Raw genomic sequence first — 27,384 nt, forward strand, 5'->3', positions numbered from 1 at the left:
CAATTTGTTTACATCTTTTGGGTGGTTAAATGAGTAGTCTTCCTTTACCCACTGCTGCTTCATTTCGACACATATGTTGCCCCCTGTGGGGTGGTGGGAGTACTGCATGCATAGGCATAGTTTAAATGGTTTAATCAAGTCTATTAGGGTGATGTTCGGCTGGCCAAATGAAAATCTTTGGCGGACCGCCAGCAGAATATGCCTGATCTACAGTATTTAGACACAATGCAGGAATAAACAAATACTGAAGGTCAATAACGGGATCACATCCTCATATACAAGACTGGTCATATACAGTTATTTTGTTTCAATGTTGGCCTTGAACCAGTGTGGGGCCACAGAAGATATGAGCACCATGAGCAACATGCAATCAGCCTGATAAATGCTATTTGCTCTTGGGTACTACCCTGACTAAAATTTGCTCAGGTTCTTCTTTTATTGCGACATTAATGTGCATATAGCGGATAAAGGTGTGCTGCATCCCCTCAGGATGTGTGCTCCAAAGAGCAGAGATTTTCAACTAAATTGTTTTATGGTCCACATGTCCAGAAAACTAAGGACAGGAGGCCGGGACTTCTCCTTTCATATTAGTCCTATTTTGTTTGTTCCAGGGAACCAGCGTCTATGTGACTCTCTTACAAGTTTTTTTTTTTTTTTACTTATCTTGCAAGGAACGCTACTAGTATAACGAAAGAAGTTCTACAAAGGACTACCGACTGCATCAGAAGTTAACAAGCCACAGCAACACCTTAGTTACATAAATCACACTACGATAAAAAACCTGTAACTGCTAAAAAGAAGAGGACTCAAAAAGGGGTGCCTTGAGGAACGCCTCAGTTATGTAGTTCCCTGTTGGTGGAATTTTATTGATTTTTTTCCCCCTTGTGACCTATATGCTTTCATTACCATCTGATCTTTTATACAACAAACTCCAGACAATCTTCTATCGCAAGTCGCTGCACAAATGCTGCCTGCTTATTTTTGCACATATGATTAACAGACGGCTGACAAGTTAAAGGAACTTGAGGAAACATGTAGCATGGCCACATAATTAAATGCAGAAGATGCCCCTAAGTGTGTTTAGAAGCTTCAGCTATTGATCATTATTGACAGTGTTGACATTGTTGCAATATACATAATGGGGAAAATATGTTTAAATTCACCCAGTAGAGCAAAGGCATCAAACTCATTTCCATTGTGGGCCACATCACCTTTTCGGAAGCCTTCAGAGGGCCGCTTTATGAAATCAATACACAATTGTCCCTTCATTTGATTACTATTATTGTTTATTTGCTTTGGAATTTAGAAGGAAAAGTGACAAGCAGATAGTTTGGTTCAGCTAATGTAGAATTTTCATTTGAAGGGTCTCAGTGATAAAAAATACAGCTTAGAATACCTTGTTGCATCAAAAAATAATGACTTAACTGCATTTGCATGTATTAAACTTTTTTAATGTTAAACTAAAGTAAACTTATTAAGAAATATAAATTGCCAGACTTTTGCAGGCCACCTTAAAAGATGCGGTTCTTGGATCTTGAGTTTGACACCTGTGCATTCGAGAGAAAAGTTGATGCCAATTTTGGTGGGTTTGTCCTTCAATTCGTCACCCTCCAGTAAACATGCATGTAGTCCTTGTCTTTTTTTGAACATTAAACAGTTCTTTTGAGTTTGGTCCCTGGCGGTATGTCAAAAAACAGTACAAGCAGCCAATCAATAAAACAGAGAGACGACTTGAGAAAACAGCAGGCCCATGGCATGCCTTTATGTCCAAAGTTGTCACCAGTGGACATGCAGCATGAGTAATACACAATCAAAAGAAGCACCCTGCACATTCCCTCAAATGGTCTTTCTGTGTAAAGGAAACAAACTGAAATAAAAGTCCCAAAGAGAGAAAAACAGATAAAGAGCAACATGCCTGTTGCACCCTTTCACCCTTTGTTTTCATTCTTAAGCATTTTGGTGACTTTGACAAAGGTCTGGCTGAATCTGAGCATGCCAGTACACCTGTGGCTCCAGCTGGCAGCCCTCATGCAAGCAGGCATCAAGCAAAAGTGATGGAAGAGGAAGTTGGGTCGTTGGAGAGCCAGGAGAGAGAGACAGGAAGAGAAAAGAAGAAAATGAGCGTGAGGGAGAGAGAGAATGCAAAGGCTGAGAGCTCAGGTGGAGACAATTATTATTTAGGAGCAAGAGACGGAGAGGAATAGAGAGTGAGGCACGAACTGAGTTGCTGAGGCAGCACTCACCCGCTTGAACAGTCTATGGTCCATCAAGGGGCTTGGCATAAACAGCAAAACAATACCAGACAGCTATTAGCACACAGTAGGCACTCGGCAGGAGGGTGCGAGGAATGGTGGGGGAGAGGGTGGGGGGCCAATTACAGTGAGGGAGGAGGGGGTGCTGGAGCTTAGGAACATTAATATATTTTTTTAACCACCTAATACGCCCAATGAAAATCCCACATAACAGCAGGTTTACAAAAATAATTCAGAAATGGGCGAGGTAATGAGAAGTTGAGTCTTTCAAAATGCACTTTACTGATTAGCCATGAAAGGATTGTGCAATCAACGTGGGACTTTACATAACGTGTTATGCGTGTGCGTGTGTGTGTGTGTGTGGGTGTGTGTGTGTTTGGGGGGTTACCTGTGGCGGCAACGACGCAAGAACCTCATGATCTTCCGGGCAGCTTGATCCTGCTTCTTGGTGAGCAGACAACCTCTGGAAGAAAACAAATAGTGTAGGGAAAGTTGACATCATTTAAAGGGCTATGTTCGAACTCAAAATTTTACAGTTTTAAAAGTCCATCCATCATCCATTTTCTACAGCTTATTTCCTTTGGGGGCGCTGGTGCCTATCTCAGCTACAATCGGGCGGAAGGCAGGGAACACCCTGGACAAGTCGCCCTCATCGCAGGGCCAATACAGATAGACAGACAACATTCACACTCACATTCACACACTAGGGCCAATTTAGTGTTGCCAATCAACCTATCCCCAGGTGCATGTCTTTGGAAGTGGGAGGAAGCCGGAGTACCCGGAAGGAACCCACGCATTCACGGGGAGAACATGCAAACTCCACACAGAAAGATCCCCAGCCCGGGATTGAACCCAGGACTACTCAGGACCTTCGTATTGTGAGGCAGACGCACTAACCCCTTCCCCACCAGTTTTAAAAGTAATTATGCTAATTAGCCAATTGCAACTCTCTGAAATATGCTAAATTTTACTGTATTGTACAGTCATCCCTCACCACATCGCGCTTAGAAGTTTGTGGCCTTGTTGTATCGCAGATTTTTTTTAAGCCTATTTTGTGTATTGTTGGCCTAAAATAAGCATTTTCAAGCATGAGAATGGCTAAATATAAGTAAAAATATCAATATTACATCCGATCACTTCTACATCAGTAATGTCTAGTACCTGTTTACATCGTTTCATGTTTGCTACAGTACAGCGGATCATTATCCTCACCAAGCAGGTTGCAGTATTTTTACAAGTTAGTGGTTCTGTGAGTCTATGTTACTGCACGGCATGTCTTATATATACAGTAAAGTATATTTCTTATTTTCTATAAAATATACTGTATTACATTAAATGAGTGTAAAGGCGATGTGGGTGTTATTTCACGTGTAGAGCCGGCTCTCGTGTTGTTAAAATCCGTACTTAGAAGGTTGTAAACAGCATTTTTTATGCTCTGCCTATGGAAATGTTCATTTCCAATCAGGCTCTTTTTTTCTACAGTATTTTTCCATGTTCTGCTTTTGCAGCAGCTTCGCTTTATCACTCGTGGTGCAGATGTGTGTTGTTAGTAATCAGCACTACTTAAGTTGATTTGCAGCGTTTGCTAATTTCTGCATCACTGCATGTCTTTCCATGTAGTCTGTACTATTCTCTACTGGTTCTTTTTCTAGATGCTTCCTGTTGTATCGTTATATTTTTTTTTCAGATGGGGGTGGAAAGTGGTTCAATTCGAATACTCCAAAAAGGACCGCCAAATTCTGTCAAAAGTGAAAATATTTTTTTTTTCAGTTTCATATGAGTTAAGATGTCCCTAGGGCAGATATTAGTTGGCAGTAAGGAGGGATTGTAGAGAAAGCCTTGCGGACTGTATTTAAATTTGGGCCCAAGACTGGCGTGTGTCAGTTCCTCTGTCAAGCTAATGAATAAGCTTGTTAATGTTGAATGCCCAGTAGCATTGGATAACATTTGGCAATGCTAGTTGTAAAAAAAAAAAAAAAAAAAAAAAAAAAAAAAAAAAAAAAAAAATAAATAAAAAAAAAAAAAATTGGGGCTTCACGGTGGGAGAGGGGTTAGTGCGTCTGCCTCACAATACGAAGTTCCTGCAGTCCTGGGTTCAAATCCAGGCTTGGGATCTTTCTGTGTGGAGTTTGCATGTTCTCCCCGTGAATGCGTGGGTTCCCTCCGGGTACTCCGGCTTCCTCCCACCTCCAAAAAACATGCACTTGGGGATAGGTTGATTGGCAACACTAAATTGGCCCTAGTGTGTGAATGTGAGTGTGAATGTTGTCTGTCTATCTGTGTTGGCCTTGCGATGAGGTGGCGACTTGTCCAGGGTGTACCCCGCCTTCCGCCCGATTGTAGCTGAGATAGGCGCCAGCGCCCCCCGCGACCCCTAAAAAGGGAATAAGCGGTAGAAAATGGATGGATGGATGGATAGTTGTAAAATAGCTCCTCCAATTCGGGGAACCACAAGAAAGAACATATTGTATTGTCTCGCTCATGAAAAAGAATCTCCTAATTAATAATTGGACATTTTTAAAACAAATATAGGAATTTAGGGAGAATCAGCATTTTTTACCAAATTATCTATCAGTCAGAAAGAAAGGAATCCCGGACCATACCAAATGGTATGCGCTGGTGAAAGTTCCAGTTAAAAGGACCTCCTGCAGAAGCAGTGATAAATACACCCAAATATCAGAACCTCTTGAGAGAAAGTCTAAATTAAAAGGAGGACAACGACATCCCTTGAGACAGGTGGTTGCTAGGGAGAAGCTTGCTTTTCTTGAAATGTAATTTATAGTCAGAATACATGCCAAATTGAATTAGAATATCCTAATAACTGGGATGGACAAGGATGGATTTGACACATGAGGTAACAGATCGTCTGCATAAACGGACAACTTGTGATGTCAAACTCTCCCCTCCTCCTGAAGTCAAGTAGTCAATGGTTTCTATAGCCAAATCAAAAAGGGCAAAGGGACATTTATGTGGACGGTGGCTATAAAAAGTTGCATTTTGTCAGGTTGCTGCGGTAGAGTGGGATGCGTGCGTACGTCTACTCCATTTTTCTCCCCACCGGAAGTTACATAGTTACAACTAAAACATGATGATATAAACTTTGGCACCCAGCTACCTTAGCAACTTTAAACATTGTCAAAATCAGTAGGAGAGTATAAAGAACATAATATAGTAAAGATATTTTAGTTCAATTCTGTACATCGTCAAAAGTTGGGAAAAGTTGCAGACTGTGTTCAAAGTCTTTGTTGTCAACTGGTAGGGAAGACACCCTTTGCAAAGACTATGGGTATGACGAGATGTCACAAGATCTTGCAAGATTTAAAGGGGAACTGCAATTTTTTTTTAAATTCTGCCTATCATTCGCAATCCTTATAAGAGACAAGAGGACAATTTTTTTTTTTCTAACAATAAAAATTGTCTCAGTCTTGGTGGCTAGCAATAAAGCTAATGGGAGCAAATAATACTAATTTACAAATGCATTCAAAAACTGACAACATTACTTCATTTATGTTCTGTAGCAACATTGTGATTGTAAGAGCGAACACTGAGGGACTGTTTTTCTACGGTACTAACACATTGGCGTGCTACGGTATTAACAGTAGAAGCTAACTATGGCAAGAGATAAGCTAGCCTCTACGACAGCACAAAATGCGTTAATGTGTGTAATGCACAACACAATGCGATAAGACACCAATCTATAATGACTAAAAAACATGAACAATATGTGTAAAGTTTCACGTTTCGTTTGTACACAGCTAGCCAAACAGCATCTGTCTTGATACACGCATGACATGCTGCATGTATCACAATTAATATAAAGTGTGACTCACTTGATGGACAGTTGTCTGTTTGTTCCAACTGGCTTGGGACAGTTATTTCAGTTAAATACGGGTAAGCACTCCACTTATGTTGAAATAGCTTGGCTTCAAGTTCCACATTTTGCAGTTCTGATTCACTTTCACCTCACTCTCTCGGCTTCCACCTGCTCCTAGGTCTCAGTCTTTCTTCGTACTGGCTTTGAGAAGCAGTAGTTCATCCTCCATAAATTCCGATTAAAAAAGATAAGGTTGTGATTCCTCATTTGTCCAAAAGTAGTCGTCTTCATTGTTTGTTACCAAATTCTTGTCACTCGTGTGTATCAGGAAGGGGTTGTTGCCAGTAGTCAGAAGAACGCTGGTATGGAAACGGAAATACATGTGCCGAAGAATTTGTTGCAGCAATGATTAAAATGATCAAAATATGGTAAATATTGAACATATTACATATTGTTATGAACGTGTCTGTTATTTTATATATAAAAATATATATATATATCATGCAGTGTGTATATAAAACGTTGATGGAGGGTTTTGAAGGCTACACCGGTGACTCCCATTAGCCAAATCGTCCAAGCGTTTTTTTTAATCATCATTAGAATAAAAAAAAGGACTTGTGTTCTTGTCTCTCATAATGATTGTGATTGGTAGGCAAAAATCCAAAAAAAGTGCAGTTCCCCTTTAAAACGTGACGATATTTCTCGATTCAGAAAAAAGCTTTCTTGCAGCACAAGGCAGAAGCCTCACCCACTTTTTGAAGTTCACACAAGGGCTAAAGTTTTACAAACAGCTGACACGGACGTGATGCTTAAGGAACTAAATCACAACGTATCCACCGTGACTGACTATTCATGCAACATGGAATTGAACATGCTTGGGCAGGTGAGACGCTCAGCTGCTCTCCTTAATCAGAGTTCAAACAAAAGTAATCACAAGGATGCTAAGACGCAATAGAACAACACTTTAAACATGCTGGCTCATCACCTCAAGCAGCAATAGGCTTATTTAATTTGATTTAAATTGTATAACTTTTTGTTTTTGTTTCAATTTGTGGAACGAAGCTCAAGAGTCAAACATTAAGGCTCAGATTATGCCTGCAAAACCATGACACATTTCAAAATGCACCTGCATAATTGTTTCATGACTCAGTTAAATAAAAAAGTCCTTGTCCTTGTCAATGCAGTTTTTTTAAAGATCATGTCAAAATATTGTCTCGTCTGGTGAGCTGAGCGTATCATAACCTCCCTAACAAACATAATCCAATATGGCTAAGGTCCCCTGACGATGGATGACTACCTCAATTTGTGCTGCACCAGGGCAGCGGCCGGCCCACGGTGGTGAGGCTTGAGCCTCCCAAACTCCTTGTAGCTGCGGTAGTATTGCTGAATGAGCATGGCGGCCCTCCTGCTCTGCTGGAACTTCTTCTGCTCGTGGTAGCTACGGAATTTACTCTGGATAAGGATGGCGGCCTGCGTCATCTTCTTATAAAGTGCATACTGTGAGCAAGAAAAAAAATCAAAATATCATGCTATGTCATTGGACTTGTGCAGTGGTACCACAACTTAAGAGCACATTTCGTTCCACGACGAGCTCGTAACTTGAAACACTTGTATCCCAAATCAGCAACGGCCATTAAAAATAATTAAAATCAAGTTAATCAGTGGTTGGCCCACTCAAAGCACCACAAATTGAACATTTAACATGCCTTTTAAAAGGACAAAAACCACTCTTGGATCAGAAATGTTGTTTGAAAAAGATTACAAGGCTACAAACAACTACAGTAGTTTTATGAAGTAATATTGTTCATCATTTAACTTGGGGAACAGACTTTTGTATGCATCTCTTATGGGCCGGTTGTCTGTCGTGTAACAAAACAAATCGCTATTTGTGTTACGCATGGACGGATCTGGGTGACGGACCGGAAAAGTCAGACTTATATCTTACATGACTTATAAGTAATATATACATCTGTGTGCCAAAGGTAATGCTCGACCGTCCAGTTTGTTGAGTCTGCAGCTTCTCATACGTGTACGTCAACTGTCTAACTTATGTTTGTTTCTTGTAAAGCCGAAGCAGGAACAGCAGCGTGTAACAATGGATTAACTCCTTAATCAGTCCATCCAGGACTTAGCGATGCTGGGATCGTGCCAATTTGTGCTAATTCTGCCAATCCCTGCGAATTATGCGTGGCCTTGCAACTTTGTCCAATTTCTTCAATGGGGCAGCGTTACTCGGTTAGTAGATTGACCGTGCGAGCAACTTGAGAGTTCCAGGGTTTTATTGCTGCTTCCGCTATCCGGTGTCCTTGGGCAAGACACTTTACACACATGCTCCCACTACCATCCACACTGGTTTAAATGTAGCCTTAAGAATGGAGATAATGGGCTTCACTATGTAAAGCGCTTTGAGTCTCGAGAGAAAAGTAGTATTTAAATATAATTAACTTATCAAATATAATTCAGTATTATTATTTATTGTTAATTAAAACAGTGTACTTGGCAATTAGCTCTGAGCACTGTCTGTGGTTATACTGACATATAGAGTTTACTTTTAGATATGTGTGGGATAAAACGAGTAAAACATTTAATTTTTTAAATTTTTGTTGCAATCCTGTGCTTTTTGAAGTTGATGGTATAACAATTTAAAGGCCCACTGAAAGCCACTACTACCGACCATGCAGTCTGATAGTTTATAAATCAATGATGAAATATTACCATTACAACACATGCCAATACAGCCGGTTTAGTTTACTAAACTACAATTTTAAATTTCCTGCGGAGTTTCCTGTTGAAAACGTCGCGGAATGATGACGCGTGTTTGTGACGTTATTGGTTGGAGGGGACGTATTAGCCAGCACCACTTGCGGCTAAAAGTCGTCTCTTTTCATCGCGCAATTAAACAGTATTTTGGACATCTGTGTTGCTGAATCTTTTGCAATTTGTTCAATTAATAATAGAGAAGTCAAAGTAGAAAGACGGAGGTGGGAAGCTTTAGCCTTTAGCCACACAAACACATGGTGTTTCCTTGTTTAAAATTCCCGGAGGTGAAGCTTTACTATGGATCAGAGCGGTCAAGCGAACATGGATCCCGACCACTTGTCAACCGGCAGCTTTTGGTGAAAAAATTGTGGTAAAAAGTCGCCCCTTTCCGGAGATCAGCGGAGCTTGCGCCGTCCATGCACTGCCGTGACTTCCCTCAGAGACTGGCGTCAACACACCCGTGGACACACACCTCCGACTATCAGGTACTATTATACTGACTAAAACGCTAGCAACACAATAGAAAGATAAGGGATTTCCCAGAATTATCCTAGTAAATGTGTCTAAAAACATCTGAATCGCTCCCAATGCAGTCACATTTTTTTTGACTTTATTTATTTATTAAAAAAAATTCTAGTCCTTCACTATCAATATCCTCATCCAAAAATCTTTCATCCCTGCTCAAATAAATGGGGAAATTGTCGCTTTCTCGGTCCGAATAGCTCTTGCTGCTGGAAGCTCCTATTATAAACAATGTGAGGATGTGAGGAGCCCTCACACCGGTGACGTCATCGTCTGCTACTTCCGTTAAAGGCAGGGCTTTTTTATTAGCGACCAAAAGTTGCAAACTTTATCGTCGATGTTCTCTACTAAATCATTTCAGCAAAAATATGGCAATATCACAAAATGATCAAGTATGACACATAGAATGGACCTGCTATCCCCGTTTGAATAAGAAAATCTCATTTCAGTAGGCCTTTAAAACACTGACAACACATTAATAAAATCAGAAGTTGATTCAATGTTATTTTGAAACAAACAAAAAAACGTTGCAACTTTTGCCAGCAACTTTCTGAAATAGCTTTTTGCAAATTCAGGATTTTTACACTGCAACAATCACAAGAAAATGCAGTGAAATCCTGGAGCGACTGAGTATTTCTCCAACAGCACAACCTCGGGACAAATACCACTTCAAATGGCGGCGGCGTAGACTCATGACTCCAACTCTGCTCACGACTCAAAGCGTAACGAGAGACGGAGGGGCAGCTCGTATCTCAAATTACTCGTAAGTTGAGGTACCACTGTGCTTCTGCAAGATTCAAACTGTTTTGCGATGAATTTAACTGCTGGTTGTGAAGATGTTTTACCTTCAAGGCTATCCATGTAAGCTTGCATAAAAGAAATGTATGTAATGTTAATGGTGATTTCATATGAAATAAACTGGAGTGTCATTATTCAATTTAATCCTAGACTGATGCAATCGTATTCAAATAAATGTTCCTACCTGTCTGTATTTCTTGTAACAACGCTGAATAACAGCCGCAGCTACTTCTTGTTGCTCTCGGAGTGGCCGCCCCTGTCGGAGAGTAGAGCGGGATGGATCAGAGGTAATTATTATTATTAACTATTTGCCACTCTGGTGGCTCCGTCCAGTCTCTTCAGTATCCTATGTGCACACCACTCTGGTTTGTGTCCAGCCTTGGTGGGAAGCTGGGAGATGGAAATGTTGAGTTGCCAAAGGTCCCCTTCAGTATTGGCTTGTAGGCACAGTAGATGACAAAGAACATCAAACAGTTTATCGTATGAAGAAAACAAAAGTAGTGAGGAGAAGAGGAACAGAATATGGAGAAGGTGTTGGACGAGCTAGTTAACAACAAGCAGCAGCAGGCTCAATACATCAAACTGAAAGCAGGTAAAGCTCAATGTCTAATAAGAGGAGCAATATGGGGGAAAATGCAATTGTTCCTCTAAGCAAAGTCATGCTCTCCTCAAGCCATCTTCTCATGCTGAAACCACAGGGACATTTTTTTTTTTTTAAATATTTCTGTTGTCATGTGTACATCCGTAAAAGAAAATCACAACAACAACAATACAACAGGTGGACCGGAAAGTGTGCAAAAGACTCCACAAAAAACAATGATGTTCACTGCAAAAATGATAGCTTCCCTTTGAAGCTTTGGACCAAATAAAATAAGAGTCCCAAAGTGCACAAATACACACTTTTCACTGCACGCTGCAGCGCTGACATTATATGGTGTCCAAGTGGGTCTGTACCTTGTACTTGTGGAAGGCTGTCTGAACTAGGCGGGCAGCTTCGTATAGTTCTCTCTGTTCTGGGTCAGACAGAGTCAGCTGGGCCAGGTCTTTCTCCACCTTGCTGTTGGAGGCATTAAGGAACTCATTCCAGTCTGCAGGCGATGGAAGTGTGGACCTCTCCAGGGGCCCCTCTCCCAGTGGGGACCCATCAGGACTCAGGCTGGGGTTGGACAATAGGATCAAAGTTTCATTATACAGACATCTGAGGGGAAAAAGGGGACCATTGATTTCATTGTGCACTATGCACAGGGTGCTCAATAGACTCAATTGCCACATCATTCGGTCTACACCAGTGGTCCCCAACCACCGGTGTAACCCTAACCCTAACCAAACTAATTGTAAGTGTATATATTGTGTTTTTTTATGTTGATTTAATAAAAAATAAAAATAAAATAAATAATATATATATATATATATATATATATATATATATATATATATATATATATATATATATATATATATATATATGTATATATATATATATATTTTCTATTTTTTATTAAATCAACATAAAAAACACAATATATACACTTACAATTAGTGCACCAACCACAAAAACCTCCCTTTTTCATGACAAAAACGTCCCTTTTTCATGACAAAGGAAAAAAATAAAAAAATAAAAAAATAAAAGGACCCCGGCTTATTAGTGATTCCCAGAGCCCAAAAAAAGTCAGCGGGCTATAGAGCGTTTTCCGTTCGTGTTTCAGTACTCTGGAATGCCCTCCCGGTAACAGTTCGAGATGCTATCTCAGTAGAAGCATTTAAGTCTCATCTTAAAACTCATTTGTATACTCTAGCCTTTAAATAGACTCCCTTTTTAGACCAGTTGATCTGCCGTTTCATTTCTTTTCTCCTCTGTGACCCTCTCCCATGTGGAGGGGAGGGGGGGGGGCACAGGTCTGGTGGCTATGGATGAAGTACTGGCTGTCCAGAGTCAGGACTCAGGATGGACCGGTCGTCCAGAGTCGGGACCCAGGATGGACCGCTCGCCTGTGTATCGGTTGGGGACATCTCTGCGCTGCTGATCCGCCTCCGCTTGGGATGGTTTCCTGATGGCTCCACTACGAACGGGACTCTCGCTACTATATTGGATCCACTTTCGACTGGACTCTCACCGTTATGATGGATCCACTATGGATTGGACTTTCACAATATGATGTTAGACCCGCACGACATTCAATGGGGGACCATTGAATGTGGCAGTTTGTAGCATCAGCTCTTTTTCTTTTAATGTCTGTAATGTCCTTTGTGTTCATTTATGTTTCCCTCTTACATACATGTTGATGTGTTCTATGGCTATGAGTTTTTTTTTCTCCCTTGGCCTCAGTCTGGACCCCCTCTCCAGGGGCCCAGGCTTAGACTGAATATTTTTTTCTTTTTACTCACCCACATCCCCAGCGTTTACCTGTTTCTCAACTTTTTTTTGTAATAGGCCCTGGAAGTTGGCAAACCTGTCAGTGATCCTGTTCTGTCTCCCTGTAATGTTTGTCTTTAATCCCCTCAGGGATTAATAAAGTACTTCTGATTCTGAACAAAAATCTGCTACCGCATAACACGCTTTTTTCAGTGTAGTTTGTCAAGTGTTTTTCAGCAATTTTGTGCATGCTCTGCAGCGTCGCTCAGAGGCAGTAGAGAAGCTCTTGACAGGGGCAGATGAGGAGGAGGCAGGAGAAGATGTTATTGAGTCCCGACGGAGTAAGATCGCTTGTTTGAAACTTTATTGCCGATTTTAACACGCTAACAACCTTCCAGAGTTCCACCATCGTATATAAACTCGCACAAACGCTTGTCCTCGTCACATCAGCAGCACAACACTTCCTCATTGTCAGTCACACACACGACGGGTTGCATTTATGAACACTATTATTTTTAACAACCAACATACTCTATAACATTATCGTTTTAATGACACATACCTTTATATTGCATAAGGGATTGATTGGTCTTTGTAGGGAGCCGGGTCTTGAGGAGCCGTTTCTTTATATATATATATATATATATATGTATATATATATATATATACCAAATAAACAATTTCTGGTAGCAGTTATAAGACAAAATGCGGATAACAAAATGTCAATTTACACCAATATATTATTGGAATTTTCCTGAAAATATGTCCATAATTTTGACATAAAACTAGAATAAAAATTAGGACTTGATGAAAATATAAATAAAGATCTGTACTTCCCTACGTAGTGTGTGAAAGGGAATCCAAATTAAGTTTCTGACCAGGTTTCGGCATGTGTATCAAAATCTTCTTGCAAACAAACGGCTCGCAACTGCGAATCTGTTCTCATCCTTCAATCAAAGAGTCATTCAAAAGACTTGTTTATTAACATCACATCTCTACTTAATATTGCGTTCAAAGTGTATACAGATCACACATTTTTACTAAAATTGTGACTTTTGTTAGGTATTGAACCAATTACCATAATTCCATTGTTTCTCACAGGGAAATTAGTTCCCAAATGCCAATTAACTGCAAACCCAAATCAAGAACAATTAAGTTTGTAATTGGAGGGTCCACTGTATTGAGTTTATTGAAATAGTACAGATGTAGAGTATCTGACGATGCATTTTGCGTGAGGATGAAAGCTTGTGCTTATTCTACACTAAGTCATTTCTTACCGTAAGTGTAGGATGCTTGGCAGTTGCTCTACATCTCCCAGGTAGTTGGCCAGCCAGTTCATGGTGTTGTTAACCCCAGATGTGTCTACCGGTAAAAGGTCTACTGCAGTAAAGTTCTCCCTCTTGATTCTCTCCGGCGTTGCCTCAATGATGTGTTCTGCCAGAGTCATCATGTTTGCCTATTTTGTTGAGACAAGCAAACAGGCAAGTATGACTAATTCTCAAAAAAACATGGTTTTATTATGTGATAGGGCCACTTATAAAACCACAACATGGCAGGAAAGTCTTAGGGCCTGATCCACTGAGATCCAAATATCAAGTGCGAGTGGGGGTTATTGCAGGCGATCTACTTAGACCGCGTGTACAATTAATAACAAGTGCAAACGCGGTGTAGACCGTCCTATTTAAAGTACCAGTAGAGTGGAAAAGCAAGTTGCCTCTATATTGAAGCTATTATCATACATACCTGATTTGTGACACCAAAGGACTTCCAAAGTTTGCGAAAAAATAGATATGATCAAAATAGAATCAATCTCACGAAGATTACCACGCCGTTTTGAGAGATAATGAGAAAGCCAGTCACGTGATTCGTTACGTAATGTTAGAAACCGAAGATCTCTTCCACATCAACAACAATGCAAATCAAGCAGACTTTGTGTGAGTCAACAGCGATTATGATCCAGAACCTTATATTTTTGAGCCCCAACACAAAGAGAATAAGCAATAAATGTTGGAAGCGGAGTGCTAAATGGATGCAGTTTTATTGTAGGTGCTAAACATACAAACTAACCATAATAAACCATAATAAAACAAACACTTACTGTAAATTGTGGACCGACGGCACGCTCATATAGTACATTATATAGATTCAATTACAATCCTCAAAGAGTTAAAAAAAAAAAAGTTGCCTAAACCACGTCTTTTTTGCCATCTCGGGAGATGTCAAAGTTGATTGATTGATACTTTTATTAGTAGATTGCACAGTACAGTACATATTCCGTACAATTGACCACTAAATGGTAACACCCGAATAAGTTTTTCAACTTGTTTGAGTCGGGGTCCACGTTAATCAATTCATGGTAACCAGTCTGTCGGTCCATGGCCACATTTGTCCACTACCAGGTGAGAGATGCATGAACTTTAATCTAGAATTACCTATTGGCAAGTCTGAAACACAGCAGAAGCAGCCGCCGGCTTAGTGTGTCAACAATAACAACGTAAGCTAGTTTTAGCACTGTTTTCAATGTGCCGCTAAAATAGTGTCTGTGTTGGTGCTTATAATAACAATAAAAACAGATTTTTTTATTTTATTTTTATTTTTCTTTGTCATGAAGAAGGGACGTTTTTGTAATGAAAAAGGGAGGTTTTTGTGGTTGGTGTATATTGTGTTTTTTATGTTGATTTAATTAAAAAAAAGAAGTATATTTTTATTTATTTATTTTTTTAAAATAAATGATAAATGGGTTGTACTTGTATAGCGCTTTTCTACCTTCAAGGTACTCAAAGAGCTTTGACACTACTTCCACATTTACCCATTCACACACTCATTCACACACTGATGGAGGTGAAAATGAATAAAAAATTATTCTTCGGCCCTGTACCACTGGTTTAATGGATACAATGAGACACACATAAGCATATAAAGTTGACCATAGGCGCCGATCTACATTTCTGCCAGTGGGTGCTCGGTGTGTGTGTATTAGTCTTGTCCCGATACCAATATTTTGGTACCGGTATCAAAAGTGTTTTAGTACTTTTTGGTACTTTTCTAAATAAAGGGGACCACAAAAAAAATCATTATTGGGGACGGCGTGGCGCAGTGGCAGAGTGGCCATGCGCAACCCAAAGGAACCTGGTTCAATCCCCACCTAGTACCAACCTCGTCATGTCCATTGTGTCCTGAGCAGGACACTTCACCCTTGCTCCTGATGGGTGCTGGTTAGCGCCTTGCATGGCAGCTCCCTCCATCAGTGTGTGTGTGAATGGGTAAATGTGGAAGTAGTGTCAAAGCACTTTGAGTACCTTGAAGGTAGAAAAGCGCTATACAAGTACAACCCATTTATTATTGGCTTTATTTTCACAAAAATCTTAGTGTACATTAAACATGTTTCTCATTGCAATTTTGTCCTTTAATAAAATAGTGAACATACAAGACAACTTGTCTTTTAGTAGTATGTAAACAAACAAAGGCTCCTAATTATTCTGCTGACGTATGCAGTAGCATATTGTGTCATATATCATTCTGTTATTTTGTCAACATTATGAGGGACAAGTGGTAGAAAATTAATTATTAATCTACTTGTTCTTTTACTGTTAATATCTGCTTATTTTCTGTTTCAACACATTCTAACTACACTTTTGTCAAAATGTAATAATCACTTATTCTTCTGTTGTTTGATACTTTACATTAGTTTTGGAGGATACCACGCATTTGGGTATCGATTTGATACCATGTAGTTACGGGATCATACATTGGTCATATTCAAAGTCCTCATGTGTCAAGGGACATATTTTCTGAGTTTATAAACATAATATACATTTAAAAAAACTAAAGACGATTTTGTGATGTTAAAAAATATCGATGTAGTGACTAGATACGCTATTGTACGTGTATCATTACAGTGGATGTTAGGTGTAGATCCATCAATGGCATTTGTTTATATTGTATCGTCCCGAAAGAGTTGGTTATCTCCTGCTGTCGTCTGCATATTATAATCAGGACAAAACATGTTCCCGACATCCACAAAGCAATTAGGTACAAACTGAATATAGAAGAGTATTACACAGTTACTCTGACGCACTGTAGACAGCACCGACACTCAACAACGGCACATTTGTTGCGGATTATAATTACTGGTTTGCAAAAAAATATTTTTAACCCAATTAGGTGAAATTACATCATCTCCCACGGCACACCCGATTGTATCTCACCTTTATTTTGTTATTGCAGTCAGACCGACTATGGCACACCGAGCTATTATTGTGAAGGGGGAAATGTGCTGTGCTGTTGTTCTTAGCTTATAGACAAAACAGGCGACTTGAGACTGTAAAAAAAGAGTGAGTCTCTCAAGTTAATGAATGTAGCATCGATGGTGTAATTTATAACATCACAAGCAGAAGAGATGTGTTGTGTGTGTATGGATTGTTCTTGCTAGTTTTAGTGGCTGAAAAACACTGTTCTAATGATTAGCATATATTCTGCAAATTCATAAACACAGACACGTTAAATGGATTGTGCTCTCTATGTTGCGCCCTTTGGGCACAAGCTTAGTAGATCAGGTTTACATGCACCATAAAGTTTGCATGGGTTTTAATACACAGTACGCAAACCTTACTTACTTGTTACTTTTTATATGACACAGCGCTTATATGCCTAATCAGTAATCACTAAACTCAATAGAAGAAGTAAAGCATATTATTTTGGGTTAACGTAAACGCCCGAACAGAGTCACACAATTGGCCAGTAAATTGGAATCCGCTGGTAAACGCAAAATAATATAAAGGAAATTGACCTAAATGTAAGTGAAATGTTGTCAGTGTGAGAAATTACATTTATTTGGGAAAATAAAGAGTCCGGAAGCGCTCATTTATCCCCGACTCCACTTAAATGCCCCGTCCTTAGCTAAACAAAGTGTAGACAGCCCCTTTGAAACAGCGACTAAACATCCATCCATCCATTCTCTACTGCTTGTCCCTTTTGGGGTCGCGGCGGGGGGTGCTGGAACCCATCTCAGCTGCAACAAAGCTAAAATTAGCAAGAACAATCCATACACACACAACACATCTCTTCTGCTTGTGATGTTATAAATTACACCATCGATGCTACATTCATTAACTTGAGAGACTCACTCTTTTTTTACAGTCTCAAGTCGCCTGTTTTGTCTATAAGCTAAGAACAACCGCACAGCACATTTCCCCCTTCACAATAATAGCTCGGTGTGCCATAGTCGGTCTGACTGCAATAACAAAATAAAGGTTTCAAAAAAGTGCTTTACACAAGCATAATGTACTTAAAGAAAATATTGATGCATTTACAAAATGATTATGCTTTGACCTAAGACTCTGGTCAAAATTGTCCAAAGATGTATTATAGTAATATATGTGAGGATTTTTGCTTTCAGTTAACTATAGTAATAATTAACTAAAATAGTTGTATTACCTTTTATTTAACACAAATAGCGCACACTCCATAGTGGTAAAAAACAGTTTGAAACGTACATTTTTTAAAATTCAAATTTAATTTGAAAAACTTAGTACTCCGGCTTCCTCCCACCTCCAAAGACATGCACCTGGGGATAAGTTGAATGGCAACACTAAATTGGCCCTGGTGTGTGAATGTGAGTGTGAATGTTGTCTGTCTATCTGTGTTGGCCCTGCGATGAGGTGGCGACTTGTCCAGGGTGTACGCCGCCTTCCACCAATGTGCAGCTGAGATAGGCTCCAGCACCCCCCGCTACCCCACAAGGGACAAGGGGTAGTAAAAGGATGGATGGAATTTTATAGTTTTTTTATGTAGCTATTCATCCATCCATCCATTTTCTACCGCTTATTCCCTTTCGGGGTCGCGGGGGGAGCTGGCGCCTATCTCAGCTACAATCGGGCGTAAGGCAGGGTACACCCTGGACAAGTCGCCACCTCATCGCAGGGCCAACACAGATAGACAGACAACATTCACACTCACATTCACACACTAGGGACCATTTAGTGTTGCCAATCAACCTATCCCCAGTCATTTCATTGCTATTATTTTACTTGTTATGGTTTATTCGTTGCTAATTTATATCCAGGTGTTTTTTAAACTATATTTAAAGTTGAGTTTTGGTGCTAAAATAAATACTCTTGTTTTCAAATTAATGAATAATTGTGTAATTAATCCATCCATCCATTTTCTACCGCTTTGTCCCTTTTGGGATTGCTGGAGCCTATCTCATTCGGGCGGAAGGCAGGGTACACCCTGGACAAGTCGCTATCTCATCACAGTGTCAACACAGGTAGACAACATTCACACTCACATTCACACACTAGGGCCAAATACAATATCATCCATCCATCCATTTTCTACCACCTATTCCTTTCAGGGTCGCGTGGGGTGCTGGAGCCTATCTTAGTTACAATTGGGCGGAAGGCAGGGTACACCCTGAACAAGTCGCCACCTCATCGCAGGGCCAACACAGATAGACAATCAAAATAATATTTTTGCCATAATCGAAATGATTCCTTGCCAACTGGTGGTCTTACCTGCAGGTCATCCATCTGCGTAAGACAGTCCTGATTCTCCAGATCCTCCCGATAGGCCAGCATTTCTGCATCAGCCATGTCTCTGTCTGCCATCACCAGCATGCCAAGCTGTTCTCGCTGGCGTAACCTGGTGACGATCTTTTCCTTTCCCAAAGTGCTGCTCCCGCTGACCCCTAACCCCTTCCTCCCTATGCTGCTGCAGGAGAAACTCTCCCTGGGGCTCCATCTTGCTGTACCTGTGCTACCTCCAGTAGAGAGGCCATTTTCTGTGCCCTCTGAGGGCTGGGTCTTGGGGCTGGTGGACAGTTTATGGAGCTGCTGCTGCTCTAGGCTAAGAGGAACAGACATGGCCTTGTCAGGCCGCATCTGAAACAGTTCTGGGTTGGGTTTATGCTTTTTAGCTAGTGGAAGATCTCTTTGGCCCTCGCTGGTGTAGTAGCTGGAAGGCTCAGACCGAGGCCTCCTCAAGTCTGCAAAATACACAATATTTTACAGTTAGCTGCAGAAATAAAGAGCAAGTATTGACAAAATATATATTTTTAGATTATTTTTTAAATGTGAAGCCAAGTACAAAGGCAGCCACTTGCCTGGATTGAGGCTGGATGTGGTTGTCGTGGTAGCAGAACCTACTCTTTTACCACCAGGCGCAGAAACACTATCGTTTGCCCAACTGAGCATCCAACTGTCTGTTGTAGGGGTGTCTGGAGAGAAAGACATGTGAGAAGCAGGAGGTTGAGGAGCTTGTGGCTGCTGCTCCTCCCGCTGCAGTTTCTCCAGACATTCAGCGAGTTTGGTATGACCACGAGAACGGGCGATCGAAAGTGGTAGGCGGCCAAGAGAATCTGGAATGACCAGAGCCCGTCGATCCCATTTATACAGGACCACAGCTGCCTCAAGGTGACCTAGCGCACATGCCCACATCTAGAAAATCACACATTGGAGAAAGAGCATAAATTAGACACCCACTGGGTGGATTTGATCAATCCACGTTGGTAAAAATGATCATTAACATTTCTCACACAAACTATAATGTTTCATCATTAATTAAACCAAAGACACTAAGCTCTCTTACCAGAGGCGTGCAGGAGAAATGATCCACATTAAGAGGGTCCACTTCTAACTCCAAATCAATACTATCAGCATGCTTAGTGCTGGATTGAGGACAAGAAAACAATTAGGTGGCATGCAACCGACATTAAAAACCGCACCGCTCCTGTATTGTATTTTCTTCTTACCGCCACTTGATGAGTGTTTGGATGAGGGTGGCATAGCCCTGGCCAGCAGCCAGGTGAAGGAGTGTCATGCCTCGGAAAGTCTTTGAGTGGATTAAATGTTTGGACTTGACCCAGCAAGCTCGGCTCATCATCTTCTCACAAACCACCACGACACGACTCTCGAAGGAGCTGCTGGCCTGCGTTTGGCTGGATACACACTGCCCCAAAAAAACAAAAAAACAGCGCAACATTTTTATTGGTGGTTTTATATTCTCTGCTAACAACATAGCCATCCCTTTATATTCATATTTTTGTGTCCTGCTATTGTTAACATGAGTGGTCCAAATCATAGACATAATGCAAACATAACTCAGCAAAGGTGACGATGATGATCCATAAAGTAGGTTGGGAATTAATTACCAAATGAGAACTGGAAGGTATGAGAGGGTTTGTCTTGAACTGGATAAGAACTTAACAAAATATGTGAAGCTTGGCGAACACACGTCTACAGCGCTAAATATATTGCGACATACCAGGGATCAAAATTGGGACCAAATTTGTTCAATCCAACTAACATTTGTCAAGTTACTAAGGACTTAAAGATAATACTATTTGAAGACGATATGACTAGATTTTGTTCAGGAGAGAACACTCAGAAGCTAATACAAACAATAACAGAAAAAAAATTGTAAACTAAAGAGATGGTTTGACAAAAATAAACAGACTATTCCTGAATCTAAGAACAATAAAAATAAAATATTGCTGTTCGGTAACAGTGGGATTATAGTTAAACACACACAAAAAAGGGATGGAGTAGACATTCACAGGGTAAAATAAATCACATTTCCTTAGTATAATAGTAGATGATTAAATGAACTCTAAAGCTCATGTAAAAATTTACAACATAAGGTGGCAAGAAATATGTCAATAATGAATAAAGTAAAACATGGACTGAACCAAAAAATCACTCCAAAATCTCTACTTGTCGTAAGTGTTACCATTTCTGAGTTATTGTGTAGAAATACAAGGAAATAACTACAAAAATAATTACATTCAGTAACCGTGTTACAAAGCTGGGACACACATAAAGGTCATAGACAACTTTCAAACCCTTTATGTATTGGATCAAACATATAGAAATTCAATAATTTGGTGCATTTACAAACATTTAAAATTATGCACAAAGCAAACAATAACCTGGCATCCAAGAATGTACAGCAATTATTTTTAACAAAAGAGGAAAAATATAACCTTAGGGAAATATTTTACTTAAAACATTTGTATGCACCTACAACACTTAAAACCTTCGTTATAGCAATATGTGGGATTAAATCATGAAATGGATTAAGCAAAAACGTGTTTACAAAGTTAAAGGAAGAAGAATCCTGATAAACATCTCGTCTGAATTTCCCCTCGGGAATTAATAAAGTATTTCTGATTCTGATTGAACCTTAATTCAAAAGTTTGAATCCTATTTATTTCATTAAGTGAATCCCAACATAACTATTTATTGATGATAACTATATTGATGTATAGTAATTACCTTCATGTGTGGTGTATCATTTGTCATAGTTTACCTGGGGCTGGCTGTTGTCTCCCCCGCCACAACCTCCCCCTGTGCCGGCTCCTCCTGTTCCTCCTCCAGCTCCACCACTCCCTGCACCGCTCTGTTGCTGGTGGCTGGCCATCTCCGCCATCCTCCTCTCCATCTGTTCCAAGCGCTCCAGGATCGACATTCTGAACTGGTTATCTAACCAGGCGGTGGGACACAGAAGAAGAACACAAGTAACACGAGTTAGATGGAAATACATGCCTGGCTTCCCTGTCACACCCGCACATGTAACCTTGTATCATAACAAGGCGATCATACAGTAGACATCAATCTGGACCAAGTGTGTTGGCTTCAGCATGTAGTGGATCTGCAACAGCTACTTGAACCATAACCATCAACCATTTCTGACACACCAGCAGTCAATGACAAACTCATCTCCCAGCTATTACAAATCCTGTATAATCATCATTAATCCGACTGAGAAGTGGGTAAGAACAAACGCATAAATCGTCAACTTCATCATAACAAGAGGCTTGTGAGGATCTGGCGGCATGGCGACGCCGAGTTTGTTTTTCCAGGGATGCGTCGGCATGAAACACAGCGTAAGGTAAGATACAAGATTTATTTAACAAAAAGGTGCTGGGAACAAAAATACTGGAGCTAAGCAGAAAAGGCAAACAAAGGGACCTAGCGTGAGAGCCAGAGAAAACGAATAAAAACAACTAAAACTTGGCACAAAGGCACACAAAGGGAAAACAAAACCATTAGCATGAGAGCTAGGAAAGAACAGAGGCGTAGCCTATAACCTAGCGAGAATAAACATACCAATAGTCTTCAACTGTTGCGTGAGAGCAAATTAGAGTTCGACAATAAGTGAACAGAAAAGGCTGGCTTATAAAGGATGGTGATTAGTGGAACAGGTGTGTGTCTAGAAACCACGGCAGGTGAAAATACGTTGCTATGGAAACAGACAAAAAACAGGTACTAAGGAGTCGCACTACAAAATGTGATACAGAAAAGAATCAAAACTACAACGTAGAATGATCCGAGCAGCGGATCGCAACAAGGCTTTGCCAAAATGTACCCCTAACATTCATCAATCACCTGCTGAGGAGTTACCGTCATCAAACTGCTGCTGTTTCTAGCTCCAATCCCAAAAAGATAAACATGCGGAGCAATGACGGTAAATTGGTCCACATTTTCAGACACAGCTTCAGACATAAGCGCCGATCCCGAGCGATCCAGGCGACAATGTCGAGCACCCATGTGGGATTGTTGGCAAATTCTGTCTCACCACCAAGCAAAAACCGCGCATGTTTTACGTTTTTTACTTAAGTCCCATTATTCTAAAGTAACACTACTCTTACAACGGATACTCTACCCACCTTTGCTCATAATTATTACCATTGTTTTCATTTTCCAGTTGAAAGAATCAGTCCCATTCAGTTCACAACTGTTTAATTTCATATTTACAATGTGAACAACATATATCATAACAACCATTAAATGTAAAGTATATCGATTAGCCATTGTTTACCCTTTTCTGAGTTATGTATCAACAGCTGATGATAATTGTAATAATAATAATAGTGTTGGCCCTTATAGAACACGATGGTTGGGTTAAAATTTAAATGTGTTGCTTTTGTCCACACAAACGTTCCCTTTTATTTTTGCGACTGACGAGAAACATCCTTTTTGCTTTGAAGTCATGATTGTTGCAGAGCAAAGTGACGACAGAACTGACAGCAAATGTGTTGCAATGATTTCAAACAGAAAGTGAAAGCAGATTGGGGAAGTTCCTATGAAAACACCGCATGTTACATGTTGACAGCCAATGAAATCCAAGTTTTTAGTGGTTTTGCAACAAAACAATCATGAAACAAACACGAGCGTCCATGCAGGGGCAAAACGAACTGAAAGCGAAAGTGAAAGCAAAGTCAGTTCAAAACTAAAATAGCACACTTTATACAAAAGATAAATCATTTTGGTAGTTTGTGGGACAATGACTTCATTCATCGAAGCAAAATAAATATTGTTTTCATTTGAGCAAAAAGTACTGCCGGTGACGTCAGAGCGACGACACCAGCTGACTTTGCAATGGAAACTAACTTTTTTACTTCCTTTTGTAACAAAATCCTTGTATTGTTATTAAATATTCTTATTGTAGCACATTTTACACTTGGCGGCCCTGCTGATATAGCCCCAGAAAAATAGCATCAGATTTACCACCCGTCCGAGCCCCCACTGGCAGAAATGTAGATCGGCGCCTATGGCTTCAGACATGCCTTGCATACAGTTGCGGGTCCATCCGTCTAATTAAATGCAATATACTAAGGCCAACTAGTCCCAACCCACTCCCCTTCCGTAAGCAGACACAGTAGAAAGGATAAGAGGTGATATTACCAATAAATTACAAACCCATCCAGAGTCCATACATCAAGATAGAGGTGCATTAGCCTTGAGAGAGCTTACACGCTGCTTAGGAGGCGGTTAGTATGTTGTACCCTACATACTAGAGGTCAAACTGAGCGGTTTTATCAATTTTCCTCTCTAAAAATATCAAGCACTGTGCATCATTAAAGCCCCTAAGTGACTGTTTGAAAACTCTAAATATCAAGTTTTTGTCACTTCAGTGACTGTTAAATTTTTGGGAAGTTTTATTTTGCATTATTGAAGCCATTGTCCACCTTTTTGCCAATTTGTTATGCTTATCAGACTCGGTCAAATGTCCACAAAGCACATATGGACCAGTTGGGGAAACTCCATTGCTGTCTCCAGTATACCCTTGCAGGGGTGTAGGGATGGTCCAGTGTTTTACTACCAGGACAAAAAACACACTTCACCTATTGTAGTTTAATTTGATTAATTGAGAAATAATTTAACCCACACTTGTGCAAACAAACACATGAAGGTATACAAACAGGGTTATTCAACTAAATTGTTTTTGGGGCCACATATCTTGAACGCTAAAGACTGCTGGGCCAGACTTCTCCCTTCACTATTATTAGTCTTATATTCCTGGGAACTAGCATCCTCTACTATAGACATTACCCATCAATCCATCCATTTTCCACTGCCTATCCCAGTCGGGGTCACAGGGGGTGCTGGAGCCTATCTCAGATTGCATTCGAGCGGAAGGCGGGGCACACCCTGGACAAGTCGCAACGTCATCACAGGGCCAACACAGATAGAGACAACATTCACACTCATATTCACACACTAGGGCCAATTTAGTGTTGCCAATCAACCTATCCCCAGGTGCATGTCTTTGGAGGTGGGAGGAAAGTGGAGTACCCCACGCAGTCACGGGGAGAACATGCAAACTCCACACAGAAAAGATCCCAAGCGCAGGATCGAACCCAGGTCCTTGTGACGCAGACACACTAACCACTGTACCACCGTGCTGCCCTATAGACATGACATTTTAGTGTATTCAATTTGTTAGAGTTAGAGGAGCGTTCTGCAAAAAAGCAAGTTTATAACAGCACTCTAGTGTTTTTTAAAATTCTGTTGCAAAAATGTGAGTCTATCACAACTTAACTCAAGGACTACCAGTTGAATAAAAGTTAAAGTAGCACTGATAGTCTCACACACGCGCTCGGTGTGGTGAAATTATCCTCTGCATTTGACCTATGCCGTAGTTCAACCCCCCTGGGAGGTGAGGGGAGCAGTGAGCAGCAACAGTGACCACCCTCAGGAATAATTTTGGTGATTTAACCCCCAATTCTAACCCTTGATGCTGAGTGCCAAGCAGGGAGGTCATGGGTCCCACTTTTATAGTCTTTGGTATGACTCGGCCGGGGTTTGAACTCACGACCTACCGATCTCAGGGCGGACACTCTGACCATAATGCCACTGAGCAGGAGAATAGCCCTAATGATGAAAAAGAGAGGACCTAAAATGGAACCTTGAGGAAGACTACTAGTATAACTAAATAAGTTAAACAATTGACTACTGACTGCAACTGAAGTAAACAAGCTACAGCAACTAAGTTATATAAATCACATTACGAAAAACAATTGTCAAAAAGTACAGGACTCAAATGGGTGCCTTGAGGAACGTCTCCGTTATGTAAACCACAAGTTTGGAGCCCATTGTCTGCGAGCAAGGTTCAAATGTCAATGCAAAGATATGCTAATGTGGTTACAGCAGTCCAAGTTTCTCTATACAACAGGAGCACTTTCGTGTTCTTAGAAAATTGCTGCGAAAAAAATTGTATCCTAAGTTTCTCAACAGGCCGGTATGGTGCCATTCCCATGCAAGATTTGGCCCCCGGGCCTCTAGTTGAATGGCCCAATACACGTTGTGTTGTAACGGGATGGGTACGAAGAGCCCACTGCAGTGGGGACTATGGAAGACTGCATTAGCATTCCCCATTTAGCCACTATGAGGCCGTTTCTGTGGAAACCTGCTGCTGAGCGGTAACTAGGCGACAAGAACAGGGCTGTGTGTGTATGGCCCGTCTGCAATTGGCTTGTTGATGAAGGGGAGGAGAAGGACTCTACACAGAAAAAAAAAAAACAAGAATGGCAAAATATGACCGAAACAAATGTATGAATCCTCTTTGATTTATAAAGGTTAGTTTATCAAACATACAATGCACAGCATCATTTCAACCCATCCCTGAGGAGCAGCGAGTGCCAACCATGCATGGACACATCCAGATTGTGGCAGCACTTGTCAGCGTGTAGTCGCACTATCGGTTGTGACCTGATGGCTCTAAGTGGGGGGCCTTCGCAACATGACATGGTGACATTTGCGCTTTACAGCAGCGGTTGCTCAGGAGAGCGTTAATGTCAGCCCCCCTATAAGCCACAGTAAAAGAGGTCAAACAAGTGGGAGCCATGGGCAGACAAACATAATGTCAGTGGCTAGTAAATTGCTGCACTCCACCCTGTGACAAGATTCAGGTCACTTCCTTTAGCACCTCTCTGTTAAACCCGCTGTCAGATGTTTGCAGCATCGACAACAACACACCTGGCGATAAGTGGATATAGAGTATTTTAAGGCGAACTAGGGGAATGAGAAGGCGACATGCACTGCAACCTGTCACTGCACACGGCTATGTTCGCTCCTTTCTCCAGTCCGACAAGTGGGACGGAGACATGAACCGGGAGACAGGCTACTTAGCGGCACGCCGACATGTCTTTGTTCAGGCCTAGTGCTGCAGTGTGCTGCAGTGCAGATGATGTCATCTCCACCTGCTGCCTGATGCTCTGAATGCGATGCACGTCCACTGCAGAGGGAGGATGGGGGAAGAGACGAGTGGGAGGGGAGAGGGAGGTGACATGGAAGGTGAGCAGCCAAACAGAAGTGCATCAACACGGTGACATCGTCAACACCCTCCCACTTTGTGGTATGTGGAGGCGCATGGCAGACGTGCTCACTCTCACACATTAGAGGCAAACTCAAAAGCAAGTGCATGGAGGTGGACGGTCATGCATAAAATTTATTTACAGTACTGGAATAATGGTGATTGTTTCAACGGCTTTAGGGACCATTTTAACTTTGCTCAATAGATGGGGTAAAAATAAAAGCCAGAATAACCACTACCCACTATGCAAATCATTTTAAGTACTTTTACAGTCAACTGCAAAACTGTTG

At 40.9% G+C, this 27,384-nt stretch overlaps 1 protein-coding gene across 11 annotated transcripts in view; it reads right to left on the bottom strand.

Moving 5' to 3' along the window:
* camta1a (calmodulin binding transcription activator 1a) overlaps positions 1-27,384 on the bottom strand; it is a 778,795-nt gene that overhangs the window by 6,948 nt on the left and 744,463 nt on the right. For 6 of the 11 annotated variants that reach the window (XM_061903168.1, XM_061903169.1, XM_061903164.1 and 3 more), the window contains 12 exons: positions 21,806-21,978; positions 20,250-20,446; positions 20,087-20,165; positions 19,602-19,935; positions 19,015-19,484; positions 13,777-13,955; positions 11,101-11,302; positions 10,331-10,402; positions 10,194-10,214; positions 7,364-7,563; positions 2,641-2,715; positions 2,244-2,274 (listed from right to left, as the gene is read on the bottom strand). In XM_061903168.1, the coding sequence (XP_061759152.1) occupies positions 2,244-2,274; positions 2,641-2,715; positions 7,364-7,563; positions 10,194-10,214; positions 10,331-10,402; positions 11,101-11,302; positions 13,777-13,955; positions 19,015-19,484; positions 19,602-19,935; positions 20,087-20,165; positions 20,250-20,446; positions 21,806-21,978 (2,033 nt within the window). The remainder of the gene's footprint in view (positions 1-2,243; positions 2,275-2,640; positions 2,716-7,363; positions 7,564-10,193; positions 10,215-10,330; positions 10,403-11,100; positions 11,303-13,776; positions 13,956-19,014; positions 19,485-19,601; positions 19,936-20,086; positions 20,166-20,249; positions 20,447-21,805; positions 21,979-27,384) is intronic. The other 5 variants (XM_061903175.1, XM_061903166.1, XM_061903165.1 and 2 more) reach the window with 4 other exon arrangements.

Source organism: Nerophis ophidion, linkage group LG06, assembly GCF_033978795.1.
Source record: "Nerophis ophidion isolate RoL-2023_Sa linkage group LG06, RoL_Noph_v1.0, whole genome shotgun sequence".
In the NCBI taxonomy this organism is placed as follows: domain Eukaryota; kingdom Metazoa; phylum Chordata; class Actinopteri; order Syngnathiformes; family Syngnathidae; genus Nerophis; species Nerophis ophidion.